Source organism: Heloderma suspectum, chromosome 14 (genome assembly GCF_057233095.1).
Source record: "Heloderma suspectum isolate Gila_16-S chromosome 14, 16-S_ref, whole genome shotgun sequence".
NCBI lineage: Eukaryota > Metazoa > Chordata > Lepidosauria > Squamata > Helodermatidae > Heloderma > Heloderma suspectum.
Window position 1 is genome coordinate 13,892,166 of NC_139471.1, and position 20,598 is coordinate 13,912,763.

The following is a 20,598-nucleotide window of genomic DNA, read 5'->3' on the forward strand; positions in this document are numbered from 1 at the left end:
CCTCCAAAATCATACTGCTGAAATAAAGAAAGTTTAGGGTAACCATGAGTGGATTTTTGCATAGGAAGCCTGTGAGCTCTGTTCAGTGGTGGCATTCCAAACAAGTTCCTGGGCTCAGGATTCTCAAATTCTAAGTGTATGTCTTTTTCATCAGGCCCTGATTGGTAGATCTTGGGATTCTGGTAACAAACTAAGTGGATTCCGCAAGCCTGAGGTGGGCTCACCCCTGCGTCAAGCACTTCTCTATTGGCCACCACTTCTAGTCCACTCCTGCCACCCCACTTATCATGGAATGAGATGTGTCTCTATAACTGTGTGATTGGCTTCACTATGTTAACAGTGTGGGGTCGTTTTTTACATCTTGGGCTTGCTGTTAATAACGTCATGCAAAGCTGTTAAGAAATCGCTAATTGCTGCAGGCAATGCTGCCATTAAAGGCACAGATGCTAGGGGTGGGGAGAGCAGATGGCCACCCTGACTACTGGCAGGAGCATGCCTTCTCCATGGAGGCTGATGGTTCTGATATCAGTGGGGCGGCGAATCTGCTCTGAGTTTCAGTCAGAACTCTAAAGGAGCTCTCCGAGGTGTGAAGCTGCCTCCGCTGCATATAGCCCTTCCCAGTGATGTGATTTGGTATAAGGCAGTGTCCTATGTTTACTTTGGCCCCTTATTCAGAATCATGAGGACTGGGATCGTACTCTGTCTTTAGTTGAAGGACAATAGCTTAGCACTACTAGAGCACCTGCTTTGCATGCACAAGGTCCCTAGTTCAATCCTTGGCATCTTCAGGCTGGGCTGGGAAAGATCCCTCTCTCGCACTCTGGAGAGTCACCGCCAGTAGGCAGTACTGAACTGCATGGACCAGTTCATACTGGTAACCTGACTTAGGGTAAGGTTGCTGCCCACGTTTCTAGCCATTGGAAGCTGGTGGCTCTGATGTCAGTGTGGCGGTGAATCTGCTCTGGGTTGCACTCAGAACCAGTCAGAACTCTAAAGGAGCTTGCAAAGCACCTTGGAGAGCTCCTTCAGAGTCCTGACTGGTTCTGGCTGAAACCTGGAGTGGATTCACAGCCCCACTGACATCAGAGCCACCAGCCTCCTCTGATACTGAGTCCACACTGATGGGCAGTGGGTCTCCATCCCTGCCTGGAGATATTGGGGATTGCACCTGGGACCTTCCGCGTGCCAAGCATGGGGTCCTTCAGCTAAAAATCGCTACGTTATTGTCCTCCAACTAAAAACAAAGCAAGATTCTAGGCCTCATGGTTCTGAAGAAAGCGCTGGATTAAATAGAGACATAAGAAGCTGCCTTTTACCCAGCCAGACTACTTGTCCATCTAGCTCAGTATTTTTCACACTTCAGCACCTTGGATCGCTCCTTTAGAGTTCTGCCTGAGACCTGGAGTGGATTCACCGCCCCACTGACACGGCCTCCGTCAGCCTTCTCACTGTTGGGAGTGTGAGAAGCCCCCATCTGAAAGTGAAGCCAGTCAGTTCAAACGCTCCTCCCCATCTTTCTCTCTGATGCATTTGTACAGAGGGAACTCAGCCAGAGGATTTGAGGGACACATGACTGCATTTGTTTGCCATTGCCAGGGCAGGGAGACGGGGTGGGGGCGGGCAGGTGGAGTGGGGGGGATCGTCTTACACTCTCTGATCTGGTTTGGTCTTTCGTTTTTCCATACACCCGTTTTCCTCTTAGCATATCCCGGTTTTAAAACTATTGCAATTCCACAGAAAACGTAACGCTTGGCTGTGAGAGCGGAGCAGCATTAGAGCACTACAAAGACGACAGCTTGTAAGCTATTTCTCTCTTCCCCTTGCCCTTCCCTTCGTTAGTTCCAAATGGGATGACTTGTTTGTTTTTAATTGAGGCTTACAAGGAAACTGAATCATGCCTAGAAACTATGGATCTTGTTTACGATGAGGAGCGTCTTACAGCGAAGGGCCCTCTTTCCATGAGCTCGTGCTCTCTCCATTTGAGTAATCGGGCAGGGATGGGTGGATGGTCATAGCAAAGGCAAGGAATTGCTCAGTAGTCCTAGAAGGCCATTAAGTCCTCTGTCTAAAATCACCAAACTGCCTCGCTGAGAACAGTTTGTGCATAAAGGTTTAAGAGAGAGACATTGACTGGGTTTGCACAACACACTAATACACACTCAGTGTTTGAGTGTGGGTTGTTGTTGTTGAACTGTGGGTTGTTTGTTGAACCATGGCTTGGCGTGTTATCTGAACCCAGGACATTTTCCGCAGGGGGCCATGCAATGTGGCTTCCCCCTCCCTCTCTCTCACACAAACAAGCCACCTTGAGAACCCATGGTTTGTTGTTGGGTTGTTCAGGGTGGTTAACAAGCCACCCTGTGGAAAATGTCCTGGGTTCAGACAACATGCTAACTCACTGACTGTTCAACACACAACCCATGGTTCAACACCAGCCCACACTCAACCACTGAGTGTAGGTTAGCGTGCTGTGTGAACAGCCCCGTTGTCTAACAGAAGGAAAAAGCATATGGGTTCTTGGGGGAAGGGTCACATATTGCTAGGCATTTTGAGTGCTACATCCTATCTTCACTCCCCTTGTCCCTGTTGTGCAGGGATAGCCCCTATCCACAGATCTCTGGCCCTGGGGAATCTACACCCCCCATTCTGTCCCCCCTTTTTGTCATTGCGGTAATGTTATTAGTAGAGCTGTGCGCAAATGGCCTCTTGACATTCTCCACCTGACTTGTGGGCAGAGGAATCTGGGAGACAATTTCACCAAAGTTCTCCAGGGGGAGGAGAAATTCTCAGCAGTTTCTCCCAGGTGGGGCTCCCCATTGGTAGGGCTTGGAGCACAACTTTTTTCTTTTTTCCTCAAGGTTTTGGGTTTTTTTTAGTGCTGCAACAGCATCTGCTGTCTTGGCAGGCCGGCTCCCAGTTTGCATCCACTGCAATGCAGGCGAAGGCAGTGCTGTGTCTGGCTCCAGGGACGAGGTGGAGATCATGCTCTGTCATAGAATCATAGACTAGTAGGGTTGAAAGGGGCCTACAAGACCATCAAGCCCAGCCCCTTGCTCAATGCAGGAATCCAAGCCAAAGCATCCCTGACAGATGGCTGTCCAGCCTGCCTCATCTTGAATGCCTCCAGTGTGGGAGAGACCACCACCTCCCTAGATAGTTGGTTCCATTGTAGTACTGCTCTAACAGTCAGGACGTTTTTCCTGATGTTCAGCCAGAATCTGGCTTCCTGTCACTTGAGCCCATTAGTCTGTGTCCTGCACTCTGGGATGATCGAGAAGAGATCCTGGCCTTCCTCTCTGGGACAACCTTTGAAGTACTTGAACAGCGCTATCATACCTCCCCTCAGTCTTCTCTTCTCAAGGCTCAACATGCCCACTTCTTTCAGTCTCTCCTCATAGGGTTTTGTTTCCAGTCCCCTGATCATCTTTGTTGCCCTCCTCTGAACCTTTTTCCAATCTGTCTGCATCCTTCTTAAAGTGTGGTTCCCAGAACTGGACTCAGTCCTCTAGATGAGGCCTAACCAGTGCTGAGTAGAGGGGAACTAGTACTTCACGTCTGTCCTCCAATTTCTTTAAACTTTTATCTCCCCTTTTCCCCATTCTCTTCCATTGTTCTGCCTCATTCAGGATGCTTTATAATTTATTTTCATAGTGTTTTTGAGCTTACCCCATCACAGCCAGCCTCCCAGGCTGCCTGCATGCCCTGATCTGAAAAAGCCCTAGGAGAGGAATTATCTCATGGTACCTTAACTGGGGCTTTCATTGAAATGTAGGAAGCTGAAGAGGCTACAGGCCGCCAGAGAGATGATCATACAATGAAAAACAGGAAACTTGTGCTCACTCCTCGACCACCCCCTAAGTAAGGTAAGCCCAAGAAACCTAAACCCAAGCCATGAGAATTTTCCCGAAATTTCTTCATCTTTGAATTTCTTTTCAGAAGCCATTCTTTTCTATGAAATTGAATGAGAATGGTCGAAAAAAATGTGGGAGAAATTTTCGGCACAGCACTAGTTATTAGTGTGACCTTCAAGCACTATCATTTGACCTTCAGTAGCCAATTCTCTTCCCAGGGTAGGTCCAAATGTTATTTTGAGGTGCAGGGACACACAAGCCTCAGTTCCTCCTCCTTCAGGCTGCTTGGCTGAAGAAGCAACTAGGAAATCAGAAATAAGGAACTAGGAAATAGGAAGCAAATTCAGCCTCCTGCCTGTTGTAGAGTAAATGAACGGTAGAGAAGAGACAGCTTCTCTGTGTTTGTGTGTCTTGGACAGTGATCCTTAGAGTGACTTCTTCCTGGATACAACAGCATGGTCCAAGTAGACAAGAGTGAGTGTCCCCATTTTCTTCTCTAAATTGTTGGAAGGGATGGTAGTACTGCATACATTGGGTGGCGGGGGAGGCTTGCATGATCTACGTCGTTTTGTTTTGTTTTGACTAAAACTCCGAGATCCACCAACTGGAGCTGGATGCAAGAGATGTAAGTCAGTATTTTTTAAAAAAAAATCTGAGCCCAGGAATTTGTTTCGAGTAACAGAACCGAACTGAGCTCACAGGCCTTCCAACACAACAGTCCACTCCTTGGGCTAATCTATGTTTTATCCTGGCACTGTAATATCTGGCTCATTCAGGGCAGCACAGGACGGACTCCCCATCCCACGGTTTGGTCTCTGTTTCTCCTTCAATATATCTTTCCCCCCAAAATGACTTTTATGATGTCGTCCGCCTTGTTATTGCGTTTTCTGTGCACTACCGAGTCATGTGTGAGTCAATCTAGCAGTATTATAACTCTGACCTGCAGGCCTTAGAGCTGTAGAACCTGTTCTGTATCACCTGTTCTGTATCACCTGTATCACCTGTATCACCTGTTCTGTATCACCTGTATCACCTGTATCACCTGTTCTGTATCACCTGTTCTGTATCACCTGTTCTGTACAGAACCTGTTCTGTATCTTTCCCCCCAAAATGACTTTTATGATGTCGTCCGCCTTGTTATTGCGTTTTCTGTGCACTACCGAGTCATGTGTGAGTCAATCTAGCAGTATTATAACTCTGACCTGCAGGCCTTAGAGCTGTATCACCTGTTCTGTATCACCTGTTCTGTATCACCTGTATCACCTGTATCACCTGTTCTGTATCACCTGTTCTGTATCACCTGTTCTGTACAGAACCTGTTCTGTATCTTTCCCCCCCAAAATGACTTTTATGATGTCGTCCGCCTTGTTATTGCGTTTTCTGTGCACTACCGAGTCATGTGTGAGTCAATCTAGCAGTATTATAACTCTGACCTGCAGGCCTTAGAGCTGTAGAACCTGTTCTGTATCACCTGTTCTGTATCACCTGTTCTGTATCACCTGTATCACCTGTTCTGTATCACCTGTTCTGTATCACCTGTTCTGTATCACCTGTTCTGTACAGAACCTGTTCTGTATCTTTCCCCCCAAAATGACTTTTATGATGTCGTCCGCCTTGTTATTGCGTTTTCTGTGCACTACCGAGTCATGTGTGAGTCAATCTAGCAGTATTATAACTCTGACCTGCAGGCCTTAGAGCTGTAGAACCTGTTCTGTATCACTCCCCCCGCCCCACAATGCCTTTCTGCTCCTCCTCATTCCTTGCACACATTGTGCTTTTGGACTCCCTTCAGCTGCTGGATAGATCGACAATTGGATAGAGCCTGCTTCTCTGCAGACAAGCAGGGCTGGTCCAGAGGCTGCTGGACCAGCCCTGGACCATCTCCTTTGAGTTCTGTGCAGAAGCGTGATGAAAAAAGAAGGGGTGGTGGTGGTGGTGGTGGAATAAACAGAAAATAAAGGTGTAATCCCTTCATCTACCAGGATCAGGGCCTGCAGTGGGTTAATTTCTAAAAGAAGAGGTTCCAGGGTTGCTAGGAAGCCAAGCCTTCTGGTCTGAGCTGACCTCAGGTGGTGGTCTCTGTTGGAGCCTTGAGAACTGCACCAGCATGAGAGAGTGGAGCATGCTGAGTTCTGCCTTGGTTAAATGGAAAGCACCTGGTTTCCAGAGTTGCTTGGGTATTTATTTGCAGCCACCACAGGCCCTCCAGAAGTAGCAGAAACATACAGAGCACAGGGGAAGAGACTAAACAAAAAAAAGATAACAATGTTGGTGCCAGGCAGGCCTCATCAGGGAGATAATTCCAGAATTGGGGGGCCACCACCGAGAAGGCCCTCTCCCTTGTCGCTGTCTTCCAAGCTTCCCTCGGAGTAGACAGCCGAAGGAGGACCTTAGATGTTGAGCATAGTGTATGGGTAGATTCGTGCTGGGAAAGGCGCTCCATCAGGTATTGTAGTCCCAAGCTGTGTAAAGCTTTATAGGTTACAACCAGAGCCTTGAATTGGGCTCGGAAACATACAGGCAGCCAGTGCGAGAGGGTCAGAATCGGTCTTATATGTTCGGACCTTCTGGTCCCCATTATCAATCTGGCCATTGCATTTTGTCATGAGCATAGAGCCCCTTTGCATGCTGGGCGATTGAGCATACAGTGGTGATGGGGTACTCCATGGCCACTGTGCATGTGGGTAGTAGGGGGCTAGCCCATGTGACCCCCCCAACATGTTCTTTCAGTGCATGGGGGGGGGATCTGAACTCCCCGTATGCTTTGGCCTAAAAAGGCAGCAAAGCCTACTTGGGAGGCAACTCTCCAAATTGCCTAGGAAATCATAGGACCACAGACCATGTGTGCAGGACCAAGTCCTTGCTCCAGTGGTGGAGAGGGCCAGAAGGAGGCATTCTAGATCCAAACCTCTCCCATTCCCCTGCTGGATCCAAAGCCCTCCCATTCTTCCATCCCGGTAAAAGATACTTATTCCAGCTGTCACTGTTCAACCAGAGACACACACTATTTTCTGGTCCCCGTTTCTGGCCAATCGCTGTCTGTTAAAATGTTGTTAGCATGACTTGCTAGCATTGTCAACTCTCTTCCTGGAGTCCCTCATTCAGGTGTGGGGAACATATGCCTTCCGAGAAGTTACTGGACTCCAACTCCCTTCATCCCTGACCATTAGCCATTGGGGGCGGGCAGAGGTTCCCCACCCTTGTTATAGAGTAGGGGTCAGATGCACCTTGTCCCTAGCGCACATTCATCTGAACACATGTGCATTCATGTGCTGAGCTGGAAATTTGTCCCACTTTTTTTTGGTGACTGTTCTCATTCAATTTGATCAAAAAGAAACTGCCTTTGAAAAGGAATTCAAAGGAGAAGAAATTTCGAAGAAATTCTCATGGGTTGGGTTTGGGGTTCTTGTGCTTCCTTTACTTATGAGGTGACCATGGAGTGTACAGAGATTCATTGTACAATAACCTCTGTGGCAGCCTGTAGCCTCCTTGGCTTTCTGTACTTCAGTTAAAGCCATCATGAGGAAGTCGTCATGAGGCGATTCCTCCCACGGGGCATTTTCAGTTCAGGAATGGGAAGTGGCCTGGGAGGCTGCAGAGCAATGGAGAGATGTGCGATGATGGAGAGAGAAAACACACACAGCCCCCTCGGCCCCCTTGCAGGGATTAGGTAAGCTCAAAAAATAAATAAATAAAAATTCTGCTTCAGAAAAGTGGAAGCCTCAATATAGCTGATGCTGTTGCCACTTGCAGGAGCAGTGCAACAAACCAAAACACCTTAGGAAAAAAAAGAAAGAAGCTGTGCTACAACCCCTGTCAACAGGGAGCCCTGTGAGAAACTGTTTGAGAATTTCTAGGGATGTACGGATCCCCTTACCTCACGTCCACGGGGCGGGGGGGGTCCGCTGGGGGGGGAGGCAATCCATTCCTCCCCCCAGAATCCTCAGTGGGGGGGAGGAGATCCGTTCCCTCCCCCCCGGAATCTGAGCTGGCCAGCTCCGTCCCGGCTCCCACAGTGCTCTCCGGACGCAAATGGCGTCCGCTACGCCGTTTGCGTCCCCATTTCTTCTCACGATAGGCTACGCGTCTGTATTTATGTAGATACTTACGTAGCCTATTGCATGAAAAACCAGGGACGCAAAGGGCGTCCACTACGCCATGTGCGTCCCTCTTTTTTCATGCAATAGGCTACATAAGTATCTACGTAAATAGAGATACGTAGCCTATTGCGAGGAAAAATGGGGACGCAAACGGCGTAGCGGACGCCATTTGCATCCGATCACTTACTTCCGAGTTCCTCACAGATGGCGGAATGGAACCGGCCGGGGGTGGATATTCAGTCCGGAGAGGCACAGGTAAGTGCATCCGTTCTGCCACTGACTTTGGGGGGCCGAATTCACTGGAATTTGGCCTCATTGGAGTCCATGGCAGATTCCGTGGACATCCATATTTCTTCATATTTCATCCTAGGAGAAATTCAGTGAAATTGTCTCCCCAATTTCTCTCCCCACAAATGGGTAGGGGTGCACGAAAGCCACTTACCTGGTCTCGCAGCTTGCTTCACGGTGGGGGGGAGGCGCTTCGCTGCTCCCCCTGAAGTTCAGGCCGGGGGGGAGGCTTCCCTCCTCGCCCGGCCGAAATTCAGGCCGGGGAGGAGGTGCCTCGCCTCACCCGGCCGCGAAATAAGAAGTAAAACAAAAAACAAAAAACGCCCCCGTGATAGGCTACGTGACAATTAACGTAGCCTATCATGGCTAGATCTGCAAAGTCAGCCGTGATAGGCTACGTAAATCGTCACGTAGCCTATCACGGGGGCGTTTTTTTTTTTTTTTACTTTTATTGGAATGGCGGCGGCAGCCGGTCGAAAGACCGGCTGCCGCCTCTGCCCCTGTCGAAGACCTGCCGAACCGCCGCTGGGACCCGCCGCCGGGAGGGACATTCGGGAAAGGTAAGTCCCATCCCGGGGGGGGGGTGCGGGGTGCAGGGGGGTGCGGAGAATTTCTCCCCGAAACTACTTTGGGGGGCCGAATATGTTGGCACTCGGCCCCCCGAAGTTTCGGGGAGAAATTCTCCCCCATCCCTACAATGGGTTGGTACAGTTTGAGAGGCCGTTTGTGCACAGCTCTGATGTAAACTGACCTATTATATCCTGCTTCCCCACTGCCCACAGAGCACTGGAAAGATGTGTAATAGAGAGAGAAAACACACGGCACCCTCAGCCACCTCGCGGTGATTAGGGAAGCTCAAGAAGACCACCAAAAGAAATTCAAAATTCTGCCTCAGAAAAGTGGAAGCCTCACCACAGTTGATGTTGTTGCTACTTACAGAAGAAGTGCAGTAAACCAAAACTGAGGGAAAAAAGAAAGAAGCCGTGCTACAACCCCTGCCAATGGTGAGCCCTACCTGCGAGAAACTGTGGGAGAATTTCTCCTCCCCTAGGAGAAATGTTGTGAAATTACCCCCTGTCCTGCCCCTGGTTTCTTTGCACACAAATAGGCTGGGGAATTTTGAGAGGCCATTTGCACACAGCTCTAACATTAATGAGCCACGACGTAATGCACCGCCAGCCATTTCACGTGCCAGTCAGGCTCATGTTGAATTGAAAACCACAAATGCAATACCGAATTATATAAAAAGGTGAGTACAATCCCTATGCTCTTTATAATGAAATCGGTTTTTACACAGGAAGTGTTGAGATCTGCCCACTGTCTTTGCATTCAGTTGCATTTAATTAATCCCAGGTCTCCTCCGATCTCGTCTGATCTCGGAAGCTAAGCAGGGTCAGCCCTGGTTAGTACTTGGATGGGAGACCGCCTGGGAATCAGGATTGAGCAGGGGGTTGGACTCGATGGTCTTGTAGGCCCCTCCCAACCCTATGATTCTATACCTCCTATACCTATCCCATAGTGCTTTTTTCTGAGAAAGCTGTTTTCATGTCTTTGCATCTGGAGTTTCAGTAATTCATAATTAACTTAGTTTTAGATATTTTTGTTTAATAAATGTGTATTTTAAATCAATTCTTTTGGCCAGTTATTTGTAATACTTCTGTGCCACTTAATATAATACAACATCTAAGTGGTTCACACTAAAATGCATATAAAATACAATCTGAAGCAATGCAAAATAATAAATAATCAAAAACATCCCAATGTCCTCTTTATAAAAAGGCCTATGTGAAAAATATATGGCTGACTTCAGGCTCAGGAAGAATTTTGTTATACCTAGTGCAATGTTCTCTACTGCAGGGCCTGAGGGCCTCTGGTAGCTCTCAATCTCCTCAAGTTTACTTCTCTGCCCACCTCTCTCTCTCTCTCTCTCTCTCTCTCTCGCTCATTCAGTCTCTTTCTCTCCCTCTTTTTGCTGTAGCTTCTCACTCTCAGGTGGGGCTCTCTTGCTTTGCCTTGTTTTTTGCTTGCTGGTGTCATCTGGGCTACCACAGGAGACTTCAGGGGTGGGGAGTCAGGAGACCTGCCGCTCGTCAGCTGTAAGGTGGCGGGGAGGGAGGAGGAGAACACAGGAACAACCAGCCAATTAGCTGTGGTGGGGGAGGAGCCCAAGCGGCAAAGAACAAGGTGACTGGTTAATGCAGTAGTCATCTGCACAGGTGCTGGAGGTGGAGGTAAAATTGAACATGCAGGCGAGAGGGAGAGATAGAGTGCAATATTTCTGGGACATTTTGGGACATGAGCAGAGCACCCTCTCAGTGACGAGAGCAACATCTTTCTCAATCCAAGGACCAAGTGAGCCTGTAGAAATCTGCCTGCGTGCTTTGCCTGCTCTGTGTGCTGACTTGGAGACTGAGGCCTTGCTTGGAGGACGTGGAGAGGAATGGGGAGGAAAGGGCAGAAAAGGCTTGCAGCATGTCTGCTGCAGAGAGTCACTGCTTGATGCAGGGGTGGGGGAGAGGAGAGGTCCCTTGCAGCCCAAAAAAAGGCCCCAAGTGTCCTTGGCAGGGGCGCCTGGAGCCAAAGTGGTTCCTTATTGAAAAATAGTGAAGACAACTGACTTAGTGAATCTGTATGTCTTCTGTCTGATAATGAAGATTATGTTATTTTGATTTCTGCATGTTTCCGTATTTGTGCTGCAGGCCAGGAAATTGAGAGCTAAATTTGTTGCTCGACTGAATGTTCGTCTGTCTGTCTGTCTGTCTGTCATCCATCTTCCATCTATCCCTCTATCCATCCATCTAGCTTATAGCTAAACAATAACATTATTATTACTAACGAAAAACATCACAGCAAAACAACAATCAAATAGAACGGTGTCGTAGTTCATCACAAGTTAAGGGAAGTCTGTGTAAACAATACATTTTCAAGAGGCATTTGAAGCTTGCCACAGTTTCTGCCTCTGGAACTGCCCATGGGAGAATGTTCCAGAGGGTGGATAATCATGATATGGGGCCGGGGGGGGGGAGGTTGTACCTTGCCTTCAAAATTAGTATTCAAACAAATGTATTAAAAAAAGACATCTCTCAATAAACCGATCAATGTGATGTCTTACATATCCTCTCAAGAAATAAATTTACTTTAATTAAGCAATGCCCCCTATTTTTGAGTCATTCACAAATAGTTGGCATTTGTGAAGTTTTCCAATAAACTGCCATACATATTCATGCAGCTATCAATAAATTAAGAGTTAGAATTATAGAAACATAGAGTTGGAAGGGCCATTTAGGCCATCAAATCCAACCCCCTGCTCAGTGCAGTAATCCATTTAATGTGTCCATGTCAGATGGCTGTCCAGACTCTGCTTGAATGCCCCCAGCGATGGACAGTGCACCACCTCCCTAGGCAGCTGGTTTCATTGTCTGACTCCTCTGACAGGAAGTTTTTCCTGATGTTCAGCTGAAATCTGCCTTCCTGTAACTTATGCCCATTATTTCGTGTCCGACAATCTTGGATGGCAGAGAACAGGTTGAGGCCCTCTTCTGCGTGACAACTGTTTAGGTACTTGAAAAGTGATATCATATCTTCCCTCAGTCTGCTCTTTACAAGGCCAAACATACCCAGTTCCTTCCCTCTTTCCTCACAGGACTTAGTTTCCAGTCCCCTGATTATCTTTGTTGCCCTTCTCTGAACTTGTTCCAAGTTATCGTAGAATCATACAATCATGGAATAGTAGGGTTGGAAGGGGCCTACAAGGTCATCGAGTCCAACTCCCAGCTCAGTGCAGGAATCCAAGTCAAAGCATCCCTGACAGAAGGCTGTCCAGCATCATCTTGAATGCTTCCAGTGCGGGAGAGTCTTGAATCTCCCACCAATCAGCTTCATGGGATGACCATACTGGCTTCTAGTGTTGTGAGAGAGGGAGAAAAATGTCTCCAAATGTGGAATTTCATGTAGCCAAAATGGCACCATCCACATACAGGAGGGAGATATCAGCAGATGTGGGGGACCCCAGATTTGCAGAAATACCAAACACCTCTAGAAAAACACCCTAAAGGAGCAAGGTCTAAGCAGCCCAATGAGGAGTAAGCAAGTTCAGTGGCCATAGAATGCAAAGTCTTATTGGGTAGGGAATGGAAAACTGGAGAGGGGTTGGTGTGGAATGGAGTATCCTGGAAGAGGGCATGGCTGGCTGGGGTCCCTAAACAGGAGCAGTTTGTTGCAGGTCCCACTTGTCATGGCTAGGGCTGTTTGGATTGTATAAAATCTGTTCCGCCTGTGTTTTGCGGATTGTGTTTTGTGTGTGAAAATGCGCACATTTCCCCCAAATGCATGCTTTCACACTTTAGCCTATGGGGAAAATGCACATTTTTGTCCGTTTTTAAAATTTGGTGAATTTTTCGATGACAAAATTTGCACACAATTTGGGAAAGTTAGAGAAATGGTCTGCAAGTCCATGGAATCTGCCCAACAGGGGGAAAGACAGTCTGCTGTGCAATCCCCAGGCTGGATTATTCATGAAAATATGAATTCATTTGATTCCACTGTGGATTTCTCTGACATCCCTAGTCAGATCCAGTCAGAACTCTAAAGGGACTATTCAAGATGCAGAGCACCTTGGATAGCTCCTTTAGAGTTCTGACTGGTTCTCTTGGATAGCTCCTTTAGAGTTCTGACTGGTTCTCACTGAAACCCAGACCAGATTCACCACCCCACTGACATAGGAGCCACAAGCCTCCATTGGTGGTGCCTTAATGTTCATGCACATGGATTCAAACACATGTGCTGATAAAAACCAAAACCAAGAAAGAAGCCAGAGGATTGTGTTAGCAGATCCAGCTTCTTAAAATAGAGCAGAAGAGGAATCCTTTACATTTTCCCAAGCGTGGCTAATTTGGGGCTGTGTTGCATATATTAATGGGCCTCCAGCCAGGACTTGCCCCACCCCGCCCCACCTCGCCCCACCCCAACTGTTGCGAACATAATATTGCTTCACTGAATGACTCAGTAAAGATTTGTGAAAGAGTGACAGAATTCTGGGAACTGAGCTTCTGAAGAGACCTCAAACAGCTGGACATCCATCTTAGGTGCTACCATCCCTTCCAGCTTTCTACCCTCTCTTGGGCACAGTATAGAGGAATTGACATGATTACCCTTTGATGTTTTTCCAGGGTAAACAACACAACAACATTCAAGCAGGAGATGCAGACAGCGGGATCTTTCACTGTATGATTACGGGAGTTACAGAGTGAAACTTTCCTTCATCATGGCTTGGGGCAAAAGCCAAGCAAGTGTGGCTGAGGAAGAGACACATCCGTTCTCTGTCTCTTACTGTAGGAGCCCAGGAGAGGAATTCTCAGATTCCTGGAAGAAAGGTAAATGAGTTGCATGGCTGGTTGCCAGAAAGGGAAATCATAGCAAAATGGCTAGCAGTGAGGTAAAGAGAGAAGCATTTTCTCCGTCATGGTGAATTGTTCTATGCAGATTTTTGTACATTGTAAAGGTTTTGCAATATCTTTGGATTGCACCAGGCTACAGATTTAAATCAATGCCTTAAAGAAAATAACAATAAATAATGCTGATGATTATGATGAGCTGGCTAGATTTATGAAGGGCATTGTATGACAAGATCAGGTGTGATACTTCAGTGATGCATTCTTAGGATCAGGAAGAGTTCTCCCCCCGCCCCGCTCAAATTCCTGGGTTAGCTTTACTGTCTCTTCTGAGATGGGTACGATTTGCAGGTGATAGCTCAATTGTAGATTGTGTGCTTTGCATGCAGGAAATTGCACGTTCAGCCCCTGGCATCTCCAGGATAAAATGGTGTGTGGGTAGCAGGGCTGGGGAGAGACCACTTTCTGAGGCCATGATGTGGCACCACTGCTATTCAGGGAAAGCCAGCCTTTCCCAATCTGGGTCCCTTCAGATGCTTTAGACTACAACTCCCATCAACCTCACCCACCATGACCAGAGATGATGGGAATTGCAGTCCAACAATATCCAGGAAGCCACAAGTTTCCCAGATGTGGTCTTCCATGACTGTCACCAGTTCTTCAGGGTTGTAGAGATGGGATTTTCCCAGTGCTACCTGGAGATGGTCTGACTCTTATAAGGCATCTTCCTGTGTTCCTAAACAAATAATCAGTCAAACCAACCAAATGAGGTGAATGCACATCCAAATCAGTGAATATAATACCCAGAAATACCACTAATAAATATTATGCTAGTCTTAAAAACAAAACCAAATGACCCCAATCTGGGTATGGTCTTTATGTGCCTATTTAAATGGCACAAAAGAGGCATCATCAAATTCAGTGGAATCCCATTCCCAATGATGCTTTGAAGAGATAACAGGATATTTTTTCACTATTAGTCTTCATGGCATGCAAGCAGTCCCACCAAATGCATGCAGATGTGTCCCCAGTCTGATGACATCTTGAACAACGCATTCCAAAGACTGTTCCGAACATGTTCCAAAGACGTGGAAGTGTGTAATGGCAACTCTTTGAACTGAAGCGTCTACATGTTCACCCCAGGAAGAGTCTGCCTTAATGAAATGGCAGGACGACGTGCCAGAATCTTGCATCCAGTGTGCATTGCTAAACTTTATTCTAAAGTCTTCACCCCAAATTTGCTTTCACAGCTTGAATCTGTAAAATCAAAATCCAAGAGGATTATGTATATTTTAGGCCAGGGGATGGCAAAACGTAGACCTCCGGGGGTAGTAGCCAATGCCACCCTTGTGTGGGCAGCCCTGCTGTGCGGGTGGTGGCGTGCAGGGGGCCCCTACCACTGGCGGTTGTGATGTAGCATTTCCGGAAGGAAACACTGCAATGAGTGTAAATGCTTGTTCTGGAAGGGGCAGGTTGTGCCCCTTCTGGAAATGAGCATTTCTGTCCTCGCTGCACTTTCCTCACCTCCCCGGAAGTGTGACATTGCAACTGCTAGTGGTAGGGGATGGCCATGCACCACCAGCATGCCTTGGCCACTCATGCAAGGGTGACATTGGATATCACCCCAGATGTTTGGGACTTCAACTCCCAGTGTTCCCGATCATTGGTCATGCTGGCAGGGGCTTCTGGGACTTGAAGCCCCAAATGTCTGGAAATCTACCTTCTGCCCACCCCTGTTTTAGTGTGTTACCGATACATCCATGTGCTCCTACGCACTGGCAAAACATCACATGGCAAGGACCTGCATGTACAGTGGTGACAAGCTTCTTCCTGTGTGGTATTATTGTCAAGGCTGCGTTGTGTGCCTGAGGTGAGCCAGGATCCAGGTGCCAGGAGCCATGGGACACCCCAGTAGTGGGATGGACTGCAGAGCAAGTCAGGACTGAAGGATGCTGATGCTGATGATTAATTTATACCCCACCAGTATTTATACCAGTACTGGGACACAAGGTGGCTTACAAAAATTAAAACATATACAATTAAAACATATGAAAATATACAAAAGTTAAAATATAAATTAAACAACAATACAATTAAAATTATATTAAAACAGCATTTTAAAACAGCATTTTAGCAGCTTACCCCCAGGTGCCAACTATGTCCCAAAGGCCTGCTGGAACAAGAATGTTTTAGTCTGCCTCTGGAAACGCATCAAGGAGGGCGCCATCTTAGCCTCCCTGGGAAGGGTGCTCCACAGCTGTGGGGCAGCCACGGAGAAGGCCTTCTCCTGGGTTCCCACCAAACGTGCCAGCGACAGTGGTGGGACTGAGAAAAGGGCCTCCCCAGAAGATCTCAGAACACGGGCAGGTTCATAAGGGAGGATACGGTCTTTCAGATAACCTGGACTGGAGCTGCATAGAGATTTATAGGTCATAGCCAGCACTTTCAATTGTGCCCAGAAACAGACTGAAAGCCAGTGAAGCTGTTTTAACAAGGGAGTTGTATGCTAACCAGCCCCAGTCAACAGTCTGGCAGCAGCTCTTTGAACCAACTGCAGTTTCCGAATACTCTTCATAGGCAGCCCCACGTAGAGTGTGTTGCAGTAATCCAAGCAGGTTGTAACTAAGGCATGCGTCACCGTGGCCAGATCAGACATCTCCAGGAATGGGAGCAGTTGGCACACTAGTTTTAACTGTGCAAAAGCACTCCTGGCCACCGCTGAAACCTGAGCATCCAGCCTTAGGGCTGAATCCAGGAGCACCCCCAAACTGCAAACCTGAGTCTTCAGGGGGAGTGTAACCCCATGCAACACAGGCTGAATCCCCATTCCCTGATCTGCCTTTCAACTGACCAGGAGCACCTCCGTCTTGTCTGGATTAAGTTTCAATTTGTTCTCCCTCATCCAGTCCATCACTGATGCCAAACACTGGTTAAGGACAGAAACAGCTTTCTTGGAATCTGGTGGGAAGGAGTAACAGAGCTGGGTGTCATCAGCATACTGGAAGGACCAATCAGGAGGGAGAATCAAGGAGCAAGCTAGAAGTCAGGACCAAGGATGTGGGATCATGCTGGAGCTCATGAAATCCTTGTTTCTCAGCCAAGGCTCTGCTGGAACAGGATGCCCTGTCATACTCCTTCCTGTGCAGGAGGATCCCATAGTTAGCCTGAATGGGCAGGGTCAGTCCAGGGCCTGGAGATGCTTCACTGAGAAGCTGCTGTCTACGTCTGACCACATGGGGTAGCTGATCTCAGATCCAGCAGCTCCTGACACTGAAAAACGGATGTATGGGTAAAAACTCTGCACAGAAATTCCAATGATCGCATCGAGATTACTGGGGGTGGAGGTGGGATTGGAGTGTTTTATTAATGCACAACAGTAATGTAGAGGCTGGGGGAGAGACAATGATGTACTGAAAAATGTGCATGCTTAAAGTGGGATTAAAACTCCCCCAGATCAAAGGAGGAATACTAAGGCATCGATTCCACCTAAGAAAAAAAGAACAGGTAATTCAGAAGAACTCCAAAATCTGGGGAGAAATTTGGAACTCTCCCTTTTGTGAAGAACATAGGAAGCTGCCCTATGGAGTCAAACTATTGGCCTGCTGAGCCAGGTTTTCACACAACACATAGTTAAACTATGGAATTTTCTACCACAAGATGGCCACCAATTTGGATGTCTTTAACGGGGGGTTGGACAAATTCCTGGGGGAGAAGGCTATCAATGGCTACTAGTTCTGATGCCCCTTTATGCTACCTCCAGTATCGGCATCAGTAAGCCTTTGTATACCAGTTGCTGGGGAACATGGGTGGGAAGGTGCTGATGCACTCGTGTCTTGCTTGTGGGTCTCCTGTCGATAGCTGGTCAGCCACAGAATGCTAGACTAGAAAGACCCTTGGTCTGATCCAGCATGGCTCATCTTATGTTCTTAGTATTGCCCACTCTGACTGGAATGTCCCAGGCAAATAATGGCCCTTCCCATCCCCTGCTATCTGCTCCTTTTCTTTGACCAGAGATGCCAAGGATTGAACTGGGCCACCTTCTGTCTGCGAAGGATGTGCTTGATCACTGAGCTACGGTACCTCCCCAACTAACAGAAGAGGCTGCCTTATACCAAGAAGCTGCCAAGGATGTCAGGCAGAGAGGGCTTTTCCCATCGCCACCTGCTCCCTGGTCCTTTTTACTGGAGATGCCAGGGACCGAATGTGGGAGCTTCTGCATGTAAAGCAGGCACTCTACCACTGAGCTATGGCCCAGCCTCTCCTCAGTACTGAAGCTAAGTGTTCCTTACGGTTGCTTTCCAGAGCTCCTCAATGGGCAAGTGCTTCTGGTGCTCAGAGCTCACGAAGTCTGTTCTTCTTCCACCTCTTTTGATGTGAATAGTTGGGCAGAGAGACTGAAGACCTTGGGAATCCAGGTGAGGTCCCACACCTTGTTGAAACCTGCAGAGCAGAAGCAGTGCTGTTTACAAAATGCCACCAGGTGTAACGCGTCTCTCATGTATATATTATGCACAAGATGAAAAATCAGGATCAGCCAGATCTCGGTGAATGAGTAGTCCTTTTTGTGTGGGCTGCAATCTTCAACAGGTGCCTTCTTTTATTGTTATTACAGGGTTGGGTCCAGACCAGGTTAGTTCAACTAACTTAGTTCCCACTGAATTGAGTGTGACTCAAGTTAAGCTATGACCAGCTTGTCCCATTGATTTCAGTGAGTCTGGATCCAACCCATTAACAGCACTTAGTCTGCTCAGAACTAAGTCTCTTTGAGTTGAGTGGGACTTAATCCCACATAAATGTGTACAGGATTGCAGCCTAAATTAGAACAACAGAAGGCTCACAGCCATTAACAGCCATGGAATGTAGTGCTATGTATGTAAACTAAATAAATAAATACACATTTTAATGACAACTAATTTTATACCATCCCTAGGTTATATATGAAGAGGAAAATCCAAGATATAAATATAGAACAATAGAATTACAGAGTCAGGAGTGACCACAGAGGTCATCTAGTCCAACCCCCTGCTCAACAGAGAATATGCAATGCAGGATGCAGTGACAAGCAATCCTCAGAGATGGCCATTCAGCCTTCCCCAACCTGGCACCCTCCAAGTGTTTTGGACCAAAAACTTGCATTATTCCTGACTATTGTCCATTCTGGCTATGGATGATGGTAGATGTAGTTCAAATCACCTGGAGGGCACCAGGTTGGAGAGGTCTGGTTTAAATCCTTCTAATGAAGAAGAGTCCACTACCTCCCAAGACATTCTGTCCCACTCTCAAACAGCTCCTAACCTTAAGGAGTTTTCCCTAATGTCTAGCTGAAATCTGCTTCCCTGCAATTTTTGCCCATTCATTCTAGTCCTGCTTCCTGGTGCAACAGAGAGCAAGTCATCACACTTTTAAAATCACAGTGGCATTGCAAGAAACTGAGTAGGGGAGCTCATGATGCCAAAGTCCTCTGCTCAGTTTGGGTGAGTAGGATCCGGGGAAAGAGCCCAGTCTGCTTCAGGAGGTTTTTTTGCTTGTGCACCTCATCCCCAGACAAAGACAAAACATTTACCAGGCAGACAGGTCAGCAGACAGATGGCAGTGAACCCTTGAATGAATGGAAGAAGGCTGTCATGCCATCCCTTCCTCCTCCTGCTTGTGTTTAAATGTGAAAGCAGACTGTCAAGTTTCCCCTTATGACCTGGACCGCCTGAGCAACTTCTTAAGGATCTCTTGCCTCCTTAAGAGTCCCACCTTCTGGTTTTTACCTTCCCTTTTCCAATAATGGAGGGGGCAGGCTGTAGACATGGGGTGACTGACACTCAAGACACAGGGTTTAACCACAACAGTTTACTAGTAGATTTAAAGCAAACAAATCACAACTAAAGGTATTTACGCAATAGAGCTGAGTGATGCAAAAAGCATTAAAAGAAAATAAAAGTTGCAGAAAACAAATCCCTTTACTCTAGCTGCCCTTAGACCCCCTGAGCAACTCCTTAAGGATCTCTTGCCTCCTTAAGAGTCCCACCTTCCTGCTTTTACATTTTCCTTTCCCAATAACATGGGGGTGATTAGCACTTCAGACACTTGGGTTTTAACCACAGCAGTTTACTGGTAAATTCAAAGCTAGCAAATCACAACTAAAGGTATTTACGCAATAGAGCTAAGTGATGCAAAAGGCATTAAAAGAAAACAAAAGTTGCAAAATGCAAGTTCCTTTACCCTAGCTGTCCTTAGACTTTTCTAGGCTGCTTCTTCCTGCTCCCTCTTCAGACTCTGCTCTCACTTCAGGATATGGCTGTCCCTCCCCTCTTACTGGCTGTCTTTATATACCCTCCTCCCTCAAAACTGAAAGTACTGCTTCAAACTTAAAGAACTCAAACTTAAGTGGAGAAATGAAACTGACACTTAACTGGAGAAATGTAACTACTTCTCTCAGGGTTACCCCCTCCCAACAGAAAACTCCAGGCCTCTAAGCCTTTGCCTCAGTAGGCCTCAAACCTTCACACAGACACAATGTCAGGGTGGACACTGAGCCCATAGAATCCCAGAGTAGTTCTGATTCTGAAGAAGAGCAGCCGCTCCTGGGAGAGGAGCGCGCTCATCCTTCCCAGGGCTAACAGCTGGCAGAGATTCCTCCCACCGGCATTCCTGGCATAGATAGCAGTCCTGGGAGTGAGAGAGCACAGGAAGAAGACTTGCTGGATGCGTGATGCTGATGCAGGGAGCGGCGCCAAATGGAGGGCGCAGAAAGGAGGCGTAGTGCCCGGTTGGTGTGCAAACAATGGTTGCGCCCACAGGATCCAAGGGAAAAGGGGAGGGAATCTCCCTAGCCCATAAGTTCAGGGTCTGCCAGTGATTCTCCTTCAAACGGGGACCAACTGTTCCAACTTAGGGCATAGGTACTCTGCTGCTCATATCTAGTTGCTAACAGTAGAGTTGTTAAGTTGTAAAGGAGGAATAAAGCTTTGAAAAGAA

General features: G+C 47.4%; 1 protein-coding gene and 1 long non-coding RNA gene across 15 annotated transcripts in view; one reads left to right on the forward strand and one right to left on the reverse strand.

Annotated features, from left to right (window-relative positions):
- Positions 1 to 20,598, forward strand: part of TMEM268 (transmembrane protein 268) — a 116,199-nt gene that overhangs the window by 17,177 nt on the left and 78,424 nt on the right. For 9 of the 13 annotated variants that reach the window (XR_014785953.1, XR_014785952.1, XR_014785954.1 and 6 more), the window contains 4 exons: positions 1,738 to 1,798; positions 9,022 to 9,243; positions 13,408 to 13,611; positions 17,932 to 18,044. Coding sequence is in view for 7 of the 13 variants with exons in the window: in XM_084821418.1 (XP_084677544.1) it covers positions 13,503 to 13,611; positions 17,932 to 18,044 (222 nt within the window). In the remaining 6 variants the exon portion in view is untranslated. The remainder of the gene's footprint in view (positions 1 to 1,737; positions 1,799 to 9,021; positions 9,244 to 13,407; positions 13,612 to 17,931; positions 18,045 to 20,598) is intronic. The other 4 variants (XM_084821419.1, XM_084821420.1, XM_084821421.1 and 1 more) reach the window with 1 other exon arrangement.
- On the reverse strand, positions 13,218 to 20,036 carry LOC146335716 (uncharacterized). Of its 2 annotated transcripts, XR_014785965.1 has the most exons (4): positions 19,843 to 20,036; positions 17,919 to 18,069; positions 15,772 to 16,899; positions 13,218 to 14,886 (listed from the first exon to the last, which is right to left on the reverse strand). It is a non-coding gene; the product is annotated as an uncharacterized LOC146335716 (long non-coding RNA). The 2 variants fall into 2 exon arrangements; XR_014785964.1 differs by having other exon boundaries at positions 13,218 to 16,899.